General features: G+C 43.3%; 1 protein-coding gene across 3 annotated transcripts in view; it reads left to right on the top strand.

The window, feature by feature from the left end:
- LOC308308046 (partitioning defective 3 homolog B-like) overlaps positions 1 to 16,021 on the top strand; it is a 438,220-nt gene that overhangs the window by 92,896 nt on the left and 329,303 nt on the right. For all 3 annotated transcript variants that reach the window (XM_080753415.1, XM_080753414.1, XM_080753413.1), the window contains exon 4: positions 6,178 to 6,269. In XM_080753415.1, the coding sequence (XP_080609541.1) occupies positions 6,178 to 6,269 (92 nt within the window). The remainder of the gene's footprint in view (positions 1 to 6,177; positions 6,270 to 16,021) is intronic.

Below are 16,021 nucleotides of genomic sequence, written 5' to 3'. Positions count from 1 at the left end.
TATGCATGTATGTATGCACACACACTATCAACATCACTTGCACACCGTGGCGAACTTGCATGCATTGCATGTACAGTATGTGCACAAACATACATCAAATCACCTACAGATCCATGACAGAAATGATTGTACGCACACACACACACACACACACACACACACACACACACACATACACACGCACGTGCGCACGCACGCACGCACACACACACACGCACACGCACAGACATCTCAAGCTTCTAACATCTAATGAGTATGGGTTATTAAAAGGGGCAGTTAGTGGTTTGATTCATGTGATGAATATTTAAATGGTCAGTCTAGTTTCTAGACTGTCCATACATTACAGCCTTCCCCTTTTATCATATCATACAGCTGTCTCTTAATCTCTCTTCTGCTTGGGTCTGTATGACTCCGTTTTCTATGTAACACTCTTAATTCTACAGAATCTGTAGACGATATATTTTTATGACTAAAGAATGGCAAATATATAAGGTCTAGTAAGCGTTTTGTCTGACACTAAAATATGAACGAGCTAAACGCAATTGAATTACACACAGCTTCATCAGTGGCAAAAGAAATATAACATTCTACTGACTAAACCTAATTTTTCACCCAAGACGCCCTAAAAGGTATTTAGCAACAGATGACTTGAATGCTGGAAATTAAAATGAGTACTGCATTATGTACTCTGACAACAGATACAACGGGTACAATGGGAAAGGGCTTCATTCCCAGAGGTCGCCAGCCTACAGTAGTTAATAAAAGGAATAAGTTAAAGGTTCTACACCATACATTTATCTATCTATAAATGCGACAAATCTCTGTCTGTTTGTTTGTTTGTAATCCGCGTATCTCGAGAACCGTTCATCCCACCGGCTTCAGATTCGGCACGCGCGTTCCCCGCCGCCGCGCGGAGTGCAGTGCCGGGCCTCGACCCGACCCGACTCGCGGCTTTCCCGAAGCGGCGCGAAACGTTCGGAATCTCCTTATGCGGAGCTGATTGTTGACATCAGGCTGTTCCGGAGGAAGCGCTGACTCATTGTGACATCACTTCATAAAAGGCTCTGACATCACGTACGCCACATGAGTCAACAAAAAATCTCTGTGAATGTGTATGTATGTATGTAATCCGAGTATCTCTAAACCATTCTTCCCACGTTCTCCATATATGGGCATAAAATGAATGCCCGTATGCGGAACTGATGTCTGACATCAGAGTTTTCCGCAACCGGTACTGTGTGTGCAGAGATCTCCATATATGGGCATAAGGGGACAATGGCAAACAGATGGTCAAAACGTGTCCTATGACAACAGGTATATTGGGGTTTGCATTAAAGGGTGGGGACAAAGGCTAACAGATGGTCAAAACGGGTCCTATGACAACAGGTATATTGGGGTTTGCATTAAAGGGTGGGGCAGGCATAAAATGGACGCAAATAGACAGATATCTCCATATATGGGCATATGGGCATAAAATGGACCCAGAACTATATCTGCAGTGATCTCCATATATGGACATAAAATGGACGCCGACAGACAGACAGATACAGATATCTCCATATATGGGCATAAATGGACACAGGCAAACAGATGGTCAAAACGGGTCCTATGACAACAGGTATAATGGGGTTTGCATTAAAGGGCGGGGCATTCATTCTCTATTTACATCGTTCCCGAGTTGGCCAGGTCGCCGACTAGACGCTGGGCCGCCCGAAGGGCGGCCCAGCTTCTAGTAAATTATAATTAACATCATATTGTTTATGTCCCAAAAAGGTTTTTCAAAAAGTTACTTTGAGGCTAAATTACCACTCCTGAATACAGAGCCCCTGTCATTTCTGCCTGGCTTTCAGAGCATTTTCAGCTGCAGTACCACCTTGTCCTGAGTGGGAGGACTGCGCTATTGAAAAAAACTAGTATAGTATGTACATGTCCGTTGCTCTGCCTTTATAATCGTAATTTACGAGCTCTGTAGTGTTCAGTGTAGGCGGCAGAATTTGACAGTCAACGTCTGTTTTTAGCATCTCTCTCTGTCAAGTTATGTAACTGCAGATTGATCTGCTGTGAAATTAGCCAAGAAAAATCTCTCCGCGTTAAGTGTAACAGAGTGAGTTTCCACAGAGTTGTCAGTGTCCACATTAGCACATCTGTTCCCTCCTCCTGGAAAGCTCGCACTGACTGACTTGTCTCTCTTTTAGGCAACCAAACAGATGCCTTCTATTGGCACACAGCTGTAACTTTGTAAACTCCGAAAACTTTCATTTCTGCATTTTGGAGAATACACAGACAGGCATACGGTATGCGTGCTTACACGTACATCTCCAATTTCCTCCCGCTTCACAAATGTAATGATAAAAACAGCCTGCTTGTTTGGTGAAAGAAAGCACACCTGGAACCTTCTTTTTGTGTAATGGCCTGGTGTTCTTGTTCTGGAGCACACATTGACTGAGAGTGAGAATGATCGCAGGGTTGTATTTTCTTCTTTTTTTTTCCTGTGGCAAGTTTATCTTGTCTGTTCATTATGGCAGTGTTTCAGACATTTCCCTGCAGAGCCGCATGGAATTTACACATTCTGTCTCTGTCAATATAGATGACATTCTAACAGCTGTTGTTTCATATAGGCTAGGGGAGGGCACACCAGACACGGTGGCAGACAAGATGTTATGCACACATATACGCAGTACACAATCCCCAGTGTTAACTCAAGAAATGTAACCAAATGGACCCGTTTTGTTACACCTGTTATAATTGGATAAGTTACACGTCTATTATTTTCAGTTTGGTCGGCTGATTAAAATGTTGCCGTGATGATAGTATGGTTGCTGCTAAAGATTATTTGGATTCTTGTTTTTATGACATGTTTTTTTAGGTAATTTTATTGTTAAGTACTGTGTGCCATTATTGCATCCGTAGGAGTTGCAAGGGAAAGCAGCGCTTGTTTTCGGTGATGACGACGGAGGCGCGCCGTCCCAGGGAACCTTGAGCCACGTGAGACACTGCCGAGCGAGCGGTAGCGAGCGAGTCGCCGTGTCGAGCGGTGCGAAGGTCGCATGAGCCGACTCAGTGCCGTTAGACGTTGTAAACCAGGGGGCCAGAATAGTAAATCTTCGTCCCACGACTTTCAGCACCTCCGTATGGTCCAAGTGAACACAGCGGAGAGTTCCCTACCTCCGGTTTAGCCAATCACAAGCCGTGGCAAACCACTCTCCTACGGACACCATTATCGTGTACTGCGCTGTACCCAAAATTGCTGCTCAGAGGTCATTAAAGATTTCTATTTTCTAAGTCTAAACACAGAGGATTTTTACTGTGTACACACAGACAGAGAGACACGCACGCACGCACGCATGCATCCAGCACATATTCTCGGTCTGTCCGTACAGGGCTATAGCTCTTGACACGTACATGAGCTAAACAAAATTAATTGTAGTTGAGGGAGGTCTGCAGCCACGGGGTCTGCTGTTCACAACTTTATGTGCGCTTCTCCGAAACAATTTCAAAGCAACTCCACTGTCTCCCTGAGACCTTGTGTGGGTGGACGTCTTATGGCCGCTGCAGCTGTGAACGGGGCTCCTGCTGTGTTGCTTTTGATTTGTGATGCCTCCATGTGTTACACGGATTCCAGACGGAGTACGGATGAATTCTGAGAGTATTATAACTGAACTCTGGAAAAAAGAAAGTCCAGAAATAAGAGAGATCTCTTTTAATGGCCCATTTTGACACATTCAGAGTTAAATGAACACAGATCTAGCTGTGAAGCTCCAGCCACGGCAGGATACATTTAAGTTATAAAATAGTTGTTAAGCTATATTAAATGGGCTTTGGTGGGAGGTTGTGCATGTTTTGAGCTCATAGATGTTATAGATTATCTGTAAATAATGTCAATGTAAGTGATGTTGTGGTGCGTCTATAGGTCATGATGTCCCAAAAAATGAAGCTACCAATATTTACAAGCGACTCATTTTACAGAAAAACAAGCCCAACAAGTCGCTTATAATAAGCAGACATGGCACTGGTGGTGATTAGTCACACACAGGTCACAGACAATCATTGAGAGACACTCCTACAGAAGAACCTTTTTTATCAGTGCTGTAAGTCATTCTTGAAACGTTCAGTGTGTGAATAAACGTGATGCTGCTGGGCAAGAGCAGTGTGTGGGGTTTCTTCATTTCTGGTGTTACTACTGTATTTCAGTGGTTCTCAACCTTTTTAGGCCGCGTCCCCCAAAATAATATTTTAACTGGGGACCCCCCTGCCTCGAAGAGCACTAAAAGTTGAGGCATTACATTTTGTATAACACAGTTCTATTGTGAAAATAGCAGATCTACATGCTCACAACGAGCAGGTAGATCGGCTATTTTCAAAATGTCTTCCTCTAATATTTGACAATTTGGCCAATGTTTAATTTGTCATTTTAGAGGTATTAACCCTATTAGTGCCTATCCCGAACAAGTTCGGCTTTATTTCAATCCAATACAATATTTTATTTGCTATTTTACTTACCCCGAGCTGCTTGGAGCAACGTGGGTGGTCCTTGCTCGTCCAGCGCTAGCCAACGAGAGACGCTAGATGGTCCGACGATTTATTCCATTGAAAATGGTTTAAAATAAAGTTTAGAGCCCCCCAAAAAAACCTCAATCTATACTGTCGGCGGCGCGACGTATTCCAGGGTGCCTATCCCGAACTAGTCCGGAATATTTAATAAAATGAATTATTTTATCAGAGGCCTCAACTAAGCCCCGGTCTAAACGTCCATCCATGGTCCAGGCCAACACTCGGCCATACACGGGCCGTAGTCGCGCTAACGGCCGCATCGCGCCTCCCACTCCAATAATAAATCACATCTTTGATATGATATGATATGATATAGTACTTTATTGTCAGTTCACACTGAAATTTGTCTTACGACACAGCAGTCATGTATTCAAAACATATATACAAACATTTGTAACACATCAAGGCATACGTGACACGCTGAGTCGCGGTGCAGCCCCTGTACCAGCGCAGACAGGATTTTCTCCGGATTGTGTTCCCAGACCCAAAGAGAAAGTTTTTTGCGACTGAAATAGCTTTAGATCGGGCTTCTAAATGTGTTAGCATTTTGGCTACGTGTCAGCTAGCTTCCTCCTCTAGTCACCCATAGCATTGGCTGGAGTGAAATCCCAAGGCACTTGGGACAGTGTCGACGGAAGCTAGAGCGAAGGTCTATAGAGAAATTTCTGGCACTCTAGCGCCCCTTGTGGCCGGCGGCACTGTATGAGTTAAAAAGTCTGGAAATGTGCAGATACCCTTTATACAATTAAACTTTATGTTAGTTTGTTTACTGTTGACTGAGAAAACAATGTTGCACATTTTAGTTCATCCTCTAAATGACTTTTTTTTATTGATTACTCACGCCATGGAGACTTGAGTTCAATAATATCTTTTTTGTATTTTTCACATTCTTAAAACTGCATTCGGGTCCCCATCCGGAATCAATGGGGGTACATTTATTGTAATCAAATTATTGTCTTGGGAATGCAATAGAAAACTAAAAGATATTATTGAACTCAAGTCTCTCATTTTGGGGGTGAACTACTCCTTTAAGCTAATCATCTGGGGACCCCCCTGGGGGTCCTGACCCACAGGTTGAGAACCACTGCTGTATGTGACACTGTACATCTGAGCTCTGTGGATGTTTCCTCTGCAGAGCTCATAAATGGCGTAGCTGCACTGCTGCTGCAGACACGACTGCATATAATACAGTATATCACAGTAGCACAGCTCCTTTTGGGAATCATTGACATTTCAGTACAGCAGCTCTTTGGGGAAGTATATATGACGGGATGATTTGCGGCAGATTTAAGAACTACCCCATTGATCGTTTGTGTGTGTGTGTGTGTGTGTGTGTGTGTGTGTGTGTGTGTGTGTGTGTGTGTGTGTGTGTGTGTGTGTGTGTGTGTGGGCTTGCAATACTATCTTTGTGGGGACCTCATGTCCCCACAAAGATAGTACAATCGGAGGAAAAAACCTTGTGGGGACAAATTAATATGTCCCCACAAGGTGTTTAGGGGTTAGGTTAAGGGTTAGGGTTAGGGTTAGGGTTAAGAATGAATGGAATGTCCCCAAAAAGATAGTAGACTATGTGTAATGTCCCCACAAAGTAGCAATTGCAAACCTGTGTGTGTGTGTGTGTTACAGACACCCCCCTGTTGGTGAGGAGTAGCAGTGATTCAGCCCTCAGCCCCCCCATGGAGACAGAACCACCCCTCACTGATGACAACACTGCTATGGTGAGATTAAGGAACCATACTTACGTATTTTTTTAGATTACTATTTCCATGCATTTCATGTATTTATTACCTTGCCTATTGTAAATCGTTCTGGATTAAGAGCGTCTGCTAAATGCCTAAATTGAAAATTGTAAGGAACACATACACACACGCGCACACACACTATGAATCCATAGTGTCCATATGCGAGGCGTTGTGTGCTTGTAGATCTGCTATTTTTACTAGTTTTGTGCGACAGTCTTCTATGATGAAGCATGCAGGCTTTACTTTACCAAATAAATTACAAATTTGAAACTTGGAGATACAAGGTTTCTGCCCCACAATGACGATATATCTATTTTTATTGGTACGACCATGACGGGCCGCATAGACATACTGCAGCAGCCGCAGGTTGAACAGCGCTGGCGTAGAGAGACGTTTTAGATTCAAACTGGGCTTGTGGCACCTCAACGAGGAGCATATGGTCAGTGCACTAACTGTCTGAGTCACCAGGCGGGTGTCCCCACTGTTTGGTTTCTATGGAGACCACCATAACATCGCTGTCGGGGGGGAAACCTCCTATCTCAACTTTTTTCACATCAAGGTCCATTATCTTATATTGAGCCCGTGGACCATCATTTGATGAGATTTAGCCTCTCAGACCCAAAATGTAGAATATTATCGTTATCATCGTTGGATAAGATTTTGGACACTATTCCATGCCATGACCCGTAAGGATCCAGTTGGTTTTAGAGATGGATCGATTGCAAAATTCTTGGCCGATACCGATCCACCGGTTTTATGAAGGTCTGACCTGCCAAAACCGATTTTTCCGATACCGATTTCTTTATCTAAGAACTAGAAAGTAGGGTTGCTCCAATACCCTTTTTTTCAGGCCAAGTAGGCCTACAAGACACTTCAATTTGAGTACCAATAAGCTAGAAGAACACCTAATGCCAAATCAATCACAATAATTCAATATCTAAAATCACAGACAATATCCAGTCTAATTTGACCGTCTGGACTAGGCAGGAGGAAAGCAGGTGACGCATGCTTTTTTTCCCCCTTCTATTTGGATACGACATTGACACAGGATTATGGAATATATCCTTACATTGCAAAGGTAATCAGCACCATCTGTATTCTGTAGGCTGCCACTAAGTAGACTGGCTGCTACTTGCTAATGTTTACTTTAGTCACAGGACCAGAGCATCATGCTGTGCAGTGCCATAGACACAAATGGCATAAAACCGGTATTTATGTCAGTGACCTGCCGGTCACCGATTCGGCCGGTTTGATATCATACCTGCCGATTTTTTATATTGGCCGATTCTGATTTCCATCCCTAGTTGGTTTCATTTTACACTCTCAAGAGTTAAAGATTTATAAGATCCATTTGGTTACAAACTCTCCATCATTTAGCTGGGGACCACCTGGAACCCCCTCAGGGACCACTGGTGGTCCCCGGACCACTGGTTGAGAACCACTGTCCTATATCTCCATAAATTATGCTAATTTGTGTTTGTTCATAAATTAACGCCTTACTTGATCGTATTATGGCGTCACACAGAAGCATCAAAAGTAGCAGTACTGCAAGCTTGTTTTCGAGATTGTAGATCTGCTTCTTTGCCTGTTTGTTTTTTGAATCCTGGAAAAGTACTTTTTGGACATACGAGGTTGCCACCCGACAGAGACGGTAATCTACTTTGAAAACGTGGTGGCACCGGCCCCACAAGTTTTAGCAGTTTATTCTTTTTTCTCCCTCCTTTTTAATTTGTGTTCAGTGCCCTCTTCAAAAGTATAGGCTGTAGAAGATTGGAGGAGCCCTCCGTTAGAATTCATCCAATTTGTCTGATTTCTCTACTTCTGAAGTAGCAAGTAGTGCCAGCTGGTGTGACTTCCTCTTGGGACAGAGGTGTCTGACTAGTCTAGCATTCAAATATAATGTCATTTTATTTAATGGTGTGGTCAATAGAGAGAAACGCACCCACACACGCAAACACACGCACACACAAAAATATGCTGGTTCACTTTACAGTGTTTTAGCATTGGCCTCTTGTACTGTAAATATAGGAATCTTCAACACATATGAATCATACAGTAGATGGCATGTGCAGTGGAGGATGAAACATTCTCCAATGGTCAACATGTGTGACACGCGCGCACACACACACACACACACATGCACGCACGCACACACACAGCATTGTGTGGAGTTGTTTTATTGAGACAAGCAGGCGGAAACATTCCTTAGGCATCAAATTGCAGCCACTGCCGTTTTGTTAACTGAACACCTTGTGTGTGTGTGTGTGTGTGTGTGTGTGTGTGTGTGTGTGTGTGTGTGTGTGTGTGTGTGTGTGTGTGTGTGTGTGTGTGTGTGTGTGTGTGTGTGTGTGTGTGTGTGTGTGTGTGTGTGTGTGTGTGTGTGTGTGTGTGTGACTCTGGGTTTCACGGTAGCGTCACGCTCCCTCTCTTATCCGGACACACTTTGTCACATCAAATTCCACTAACGAAGACGGATGACTCTCTTCCCTTTCTCTCTGTCTTTATCTCTGTCTCTTTTCTTTTACCACAAGGCAGAGGGCAAACATCTGCCCGCTTTTTCTTTACCCCCTCCCCCCCTCCCCTGTTCCTTCCTCAAATCCTCACACACCTCTCTCTCCTCTCCCCTCTGCGGGTCTGTTTTAATGTTCCCCTCTGCGAGAGGCACATCGCCTGGATCAAATAGTGTTATATCTTGAAAGCCTGAGGTATTTTGTCCTCTCTCGCTCCCCATAATCCTCCCGTCTTCGAAAAATGATGGAAAGTTTCCGTTTCTTCAAGGCTACATGCTAGGCACTTTCTGAGGTAGTGTCGCTTTCACCAGAGAGGGGAGATTGACGGCATGAGGACAAAATCAATATCGGTATTGAAAATAAAAATGGAAACAACAGAGACATATAATTGGTTGTTGTTCTTGGGAAGTACAGTAACATGCCCCTCTCTCTCTTTTGCCATTTGACGGCCGGACTACACCAGAAAATGTGCGCGCTCGCGTGCACTGTTCGTGCCCTGGCTACACCAAGGAGGGAGTATTTGTGCAGGAGACCTGAGGATTCTGTGTACAAAATGCATACTGTACGCGCGTGTACAAAATAGAACCAATCCTATTTGTACAGCATGCGTATCCGGGGATGGCGCTATCCGTGAGCCTGGTGTAGCCGTAATCATTGATACTGTATATAATTGGATCTTTCCAAACGCGATTTGCGCACGCAATAAATTCTACGCACAGACACGCGTGAAAAGCCTTGGTGTAGTCTGGCCGTCACGGTTTTCTCAGGGGAAAGGTCCCGACCACCACCACCACCACCATGGCGACTAGGGGTTTGAACGAGCAACCAGGTTTATGAAAACAAGTCCAAAAGAAGCGACTAGGCCACATGAATGTGCACACACACACACACACACACACACACACACACACACACACACACACACACATGCGTGCGGAAGCATGTTGCACAGCGGAAATAGACGATCTACAAGCTGTCAACTATTTTCGGTTATAAGTATAAGGTTGTAATTATAAAGCTATATGTTCCCGAAACATATTGATGAAATGTTAATAGTCTTGGATAGTTCCTAAAAGCTAAGTTTAAAGCCTCAGTCTGTTATTTCTTCACCTGGTTGGCTGTATGTAGAACTGCAGGAACAATATAGAGGGTATGCACATGCAAGTGAATAGCAAATCGAGTGGCAAAGTGACGTCGTTTAATGTTGTTTAATGCAATCAATTAGGACTTTTGTGTTTGGATGTATGGGCTGTCAGTGTCAAGGCCAGAAAGTAGTTTTTACCCACTCAGTAGGCGTTCTCAAATAACTTCTGGATATGATGATGATGTCACACGCATACCCTTTATTACTAAAACATCATAATTTTAATTGTTTAGGAATAGGCGCTAGTGTGGGTGGGGGCTCCTTTCAACACTCTTTCACAAAATCACACATTAGGACTTGGTCATACCATTTTCAGCTGTGAGATTTTATATTTCTTCAATCCATGCATATACTTCACAGTCCCCGATTTTTTACTTTGTGGTCTAAACACACAGAACACCGTTTGTTCATTGTCAGTTCAGACTCACTTGGAAAACAGTCACAGCCAGGCAATAACTTTTGTGAAGAGAGGAGTGCTCGGGGAAAAAAAATGAATATGCAAGAACACGATGTGAGTTGGAGCTCCTCTCCGCTCTGCTCTCCTTGAACACAGTCTCACATTTTTTTTGTCTGCGACATCTGCCGTCCTTTGAATCCGGAGAGAGAGAGAAAAAAATGTAAATTTAAGTTTTCCATTATACCTTCACTTTGCGGGCACTTGGCAGATGCAGCTCTGCAGAGCGCTTTACAATGAGAAGTGCAAGTGGGAGAATAAGTGAGCCTTCAGAGGACAATCTAAAGCAGACAGACTGATCACGCCGAATTTCATGGATTGTGTTTCTGTTGAGCATGAATTGAACTGAAACTTGAACTGGGAATGAACCCCCGGCCCCTCCCGTCTCTGCCGACCTCACTCCATAATCTGTCTTTTCTCTGCTTCTTTTTCTTTTCTTTCTTTTTTTTTCTCATACGGAGCCCTCACATCTGATAAGAGACGAGCTTGCATTACCATTGCAGCCACCATGGACACAATCTTTTATGCCTTTCAACTTTGCTTGCTTAAAGCTATACTATGTAACTTTTTTAATAAAACAAATCTTAAAATTGTCCTAATTATTAAATCGCTAAAGTTTTAGAACACCCACTCTGTTCATTTCAGCTCCCAAAGCCTTTTCTTTATATGTGTTCTACTGAGCCCTGGTGGCCGTGACCGGGGCTGTTTTTCCCGGCAAAATTACGTCATATGCATCATCGGGGCTACGACATATCTTTTTTATTTTAAACATGTACAAGTTACAGCGAGCAGGGTGGGCCGTACCACTACCATTTCTAAACATACTACTTATTAACTGAGAACCAATGTCAATAATATCAACAATCTGTCAATTGCATAGTAATCATGTATTCAAGCTATTCAAAATGGATAAAATCATGATTTTTTTTAACATAAATGTAAAAAAAAAGAAAAAAAGAAAAAAAAATGTTTTTGAAATCTTTTTTTTTTTTTTTTTTTTTTTTACCAATAATTTCGCGGACCCCCTGCAGTACCTCCGCGGACCCCCTAGGGGTCGCGGACCCCCTGTTGAAGACCCCTGCATTAGGAGATTGCAGGCTGAGGTCCTTTAGTATCCAATTCAAATTGTAGGAGTTGAAGCTGAGGTTACATTCAGTCCCACTGATAAATATTGTGAAAATAGCTGATCTAGCTTGTAGATCGGCAAAGCCGATACCGATCTAAGCCGATAGAGGCATTATCGGCCGATCGCGATCACTCACCGTTCAATCGGAGCATCTCTATTTCTAAAATAGCAGATCTATAAGCTCATAGCTTTTAGATCTGCTATTTTTGAATAGCCAAAGTATAAAAAAAGTATACGCAAAGTATACCCCCCCAAGGACCCCTTGGGGGGTCCTCTTCTCCTTCTCCCCGTTGCGCTCTTTCTGTTGTTTTCCGTTTTCTGATGTTATGTCCATCATGTGCTTGTACGGTACTGTATGTACCGTTAGACTGTTCTTACCTTGAACACCCTTTTACCTCCTGATCCAACTAGCTGTTAGACACTGTACAGTCCTCAGTGTTCATTTAACTAGCTGTTAGACACTGTACAGTCCTCAGTGTTCATTTAACTAGCTGTTAGACACTGTACAGTCCTCAGTGTTCATTTAACTAGCTGTTAGACACTGTACAGTCCCAGTGATGTTACTAGGTTTTCAATGTAATGGGTCCCGGGACCCACAGGTGGCCATTCAAATGGGTCCCAGAAAAGTTTTATGAGTCCTCAATACAATGTTTTCGAGCGCTGTGAGCTTGTAGATCGGCTATTTTCAAAATGTTTGCCTATTTCTTATATTTATTTTACAATTTGGCTAATGTTTGAACTTAGAACTACTAAAACTACTAAAACATGTGCTAATGAATTCGGGCGCGCAAAATGGCATCGGACGTCGGTGGAATCAAAACATTGACGTTTCTATCGCCTGTTTAAGACTTTCTACATGGATTCTATTTGTGTTAACGTAGGGTAAAGTAGGATGCTTTCACCCATGAACAATGGTGGTGTCTGTGGAATTTTAAAATGTTTTTCTTTTACCGTGACCCGGTAAATTATTTTAACATGGACTCCAATGGAGGCGCATCCCCGGGACCCCAGGACCATGACATGAATGAGTCCCTGGGCGACTTGAATGAGTTTTTGATGCGGGATGCGCACGTAATGACATCACTGCAGTCCTCAGTGTTCATTTAACTCTGAGAGCGTACGGATAGAACCATGATGGCCAATCCCTTGAGGTCATCAAATAGCTCCTTCCCGATTGGGCAGTTTGAATCCCTTACTGATTTGTTAAGTCAGGCGCCGGGATTTCACTTTGACCAAACACCTTGACCCACCCTGTTTTATGTTTGCCTGCTCGCATTCGCGTGTGTGTGTGTGTGTGTGTGTGTGTGTGTGTGTGTGTGTGTGTGTGTGTGTGTGTGTGTGTGTGTGTGTGTGTGTGTGTGTGTGTGTGTGTGTGTGTGTGTGTGTGTGTGTGTGTGTGTGTGTGTGTGTGTGTGTGTGTGTGTGTGTGTGTGTGTGTGTGTGCATTCACATGTGTGTCTTTACAGTTATTTTGGTCACTGTCATTGTCCCCTATATAGAGAGAGAGAGCAGGACTGTGTTATCTACTAAGCACACTGTCCTCTGTGTATTTACACTCCAAGATAACACTGAGCACATTAGCTCAGTGTTATCTTGGAGTGTAAATACACAGAGGACAGTGTGCTTAGTAGATAACACAGTCTGCTCATCTCTCTCATATACTTAGGGGACAATGACAGCTTAGAACAAAATAAAGGCATACTCTACATAGACACAATGGAGACAATATAGAGTAGACACAATAATCAAATAATCATACAAGATAAATCATTAATCAATATTTATGTGTGTCACACAGTTAAGGCTATGGGGAGAATGAGAACAAACTATATCGCTGTTTCATATAGCTTATAGGCTATATATGCTCCATACATACTCATCAAACCACTTTCAAACAAACTTCCCAATTTTATTATAGTCAAAACATATATACAGTATATAAAATAAATTAACATAAACAAATAATTGAATACAACAAAAGACATTAAAAGAAATATGCTGGGGCTTAAGAGATTAAACATGCAATACATGATTCATATTGAGGAACGAGACTTGTTTGTTTTGTGTCATTGTCTTGCACCGTACAGGACTTTTAAAGGTCAACCACGTGATTCCTCGTCTCCTCTTTGGTCCTGCTTTCCACTGCACCACAGAGCAGAGGTTCTTCTCTGCAACGTGTGGCCTGCTAAACCTAGTTTAGGACAACTCATGGCCTGCTGAACCTAGTTTAGGACAACTCATGGCCTGCTGAACCTAGTTTAGGACAACTCATGGCCTGCTAAACCTAGTTTAGGACAACTCATGGCCTGCTGAACCTAGTTTAGGACAACTCATGGCCTGCTGAACCTAGTTTAGGACAACTCATGGCCTGCTAAACCTAGTTTAGGACAACTCATGGCCTGCTGAACCTAGTTTAGGACAACTCATGGCCTGCTAAACCTAGTTTAGGACAACTCATGGCCTGCTGAACCTAGTTTAGGACAACTCATGGCCTGCTGAACCTAGTTTAGGACAACTCATGGCCTGCTAAACCTAGTTTAGGACAACTCATGGCCTGCTGAACCTAGTTTAGGACAACTCATGGCCTGCTAAACCTAGTTTAGGACAACTCATGGCCTGCTGAACCTAGTTTAGGACAACTCATGGCCTGCTAAACCTAGTTTAGGACAACTCATGGCCTGCTGAACCTAGTTTAGGACAACTCATGGCCTGCTGAACCTAGTTTAGGACAACTCATGGCCTGCTAAACCTAATTCAGGACAAGGGTTCTCAACCTTTTCAGTCCGTGACTCCCCAAAATATCCTATTTGAACCTGGGGACCCCAAAATAATCAGGGGGAATAATAAACTGGGGACCAGCCCCCACCCTGACAAGCACTTAATGGAATGGTAGGAGTTGCGGCATTCAATTTAGCTTGACTCTGTTCCACAGATACATTTTGAAAACAGCCGAACTACAAGGCCTCGCATTGCGAGATATGTTATTTAACACAATTAGTGCCTCTTAATCTGAAGGTTGCTTGGTGCCTCGGTGCCACGCCGTTTCCTCCATAGGCCGCCGCTATTATTTTGAAGGGCTGGAAGGGGGTTGTTTTTGTTTTTTTGGATTATCACTTGACGGCAATGATTACGTCATCTAGTCACATGACATTAGTGGCGTTTCCATAAAGCCACTTTTTGCGCATTAACGGCTTAATCGCAAAATGTTTTTATGGAAACACTTCAAAATGCGAATAAACTTTCATTATCCGCAAAAAAAGTTATCCGCTTGGAGGAGGAGGATTTTGAGCCTTTATCGAATAAACTAAATGCGCTTAAGTGAATGGAAACGGGTCAGACAATACATGCGAATAGATTATGACGTTCTAGGTCCATTTCCTCATCCCCTGCCGCTTTGTCCATGGTATAGCGTTAGCCCACAAAACAAACCTGTTGTTTGTTTGTTCGTGTGTAAATTCCTCCCGTTTTCACCTCAAGCCATCGGTGGCGAGCAAACCCTTCCTCATCCCACGGTGTTGCGTGCCTGACGTGCCCAATCTACAAGCTCACAGGCACAGCAGCTGCTGCAGCTCACATCCACGTCTCCGCGCCGCGTTGAGAGCTTGCAGATCGGCCACCTGACCTTCCAGAGGACGCTAAAACTTGCACTGTGCAACTGCAGCGACGCGACCGCGGTTTTCCCGGTGAACCGGTAGCTTTATGTATTGAGAGGAACTCTTGCCAATTTCGTAAGAGACTCGTCGCCAATTGTATTTAAAAGTTATTTGGGGCCATGATGATGATAACACCTTCTTCCCACTACTAGACAGCGACCGAGGCACAGCAGTCAGACGTGCAGACGGTGCAGTGCTCAGGTTCGGTCTGATAAAAATCAGCCCGATCAACTCTTGCGACGTCGCTAATTCGAATGACACCCGCAAATGGAAACATGCTAAATTCGCTTTGTCTTAATGCGTATTTCTGATAATACGCTTCCCTAATTCGATTAAGTTTATGGAAACGCCACTAGTGTGGGACAAGAAGAGGAAGATGGCTGCGCCCTGCCTTGTGCCTTGTTTACATTTAGATCTGCTGCAAAATGTCTCAAAATGGCTATTTTGTTTAAATGAAGTTTCTTTATGGGCCTCTCCATTGACTTAACATTGAGGAGCTTCACTTCGCGTGCACGCCCAACGTGCGTTGTAAACAAATCGCCGACATTACCGATGCGGGCGGGACCGGAGCGACGTACAGTAAGTAATAATATCTTTACTGTATATACAGTAAGATTCACAGTCCTCACCGTCAACGGCGCCATGGTATTAACCCTTTCAATGACGGTGAGCGCCGTCAACAGCAGCAGAACAGTTAAAGCAGGTAATATTTGACAATATGGCCAGTGTTAGTCAATTTTATATAGTATAGTTTGTTGGTTACTTTTGACGTAGTAATGGTCTTATTATTAGTTTATGTATTTTATTTTAGAGTTATTAAAACAGTCTTACAATTCCTTAA

This window comes from Nannobrachium achirus (assembly GCF_963921795.1).
Source record: "Nannobrachium achirus genome assembly, chromosome: 22".
In the NCBI taxonomy this organism is placed as follows: domain Eukaryota; kingdom Metazoa; phylum Chordata; class Actinopteri; order Myctophiformes; family Myctophidae; genus Nannobrachium; species Nannobrachium achirus.
The sequence above is the reverse complement of the archived record's forward strand: the minus strand, read 5'-3'. Positions and strand labels throughout refer to the sequence as shown.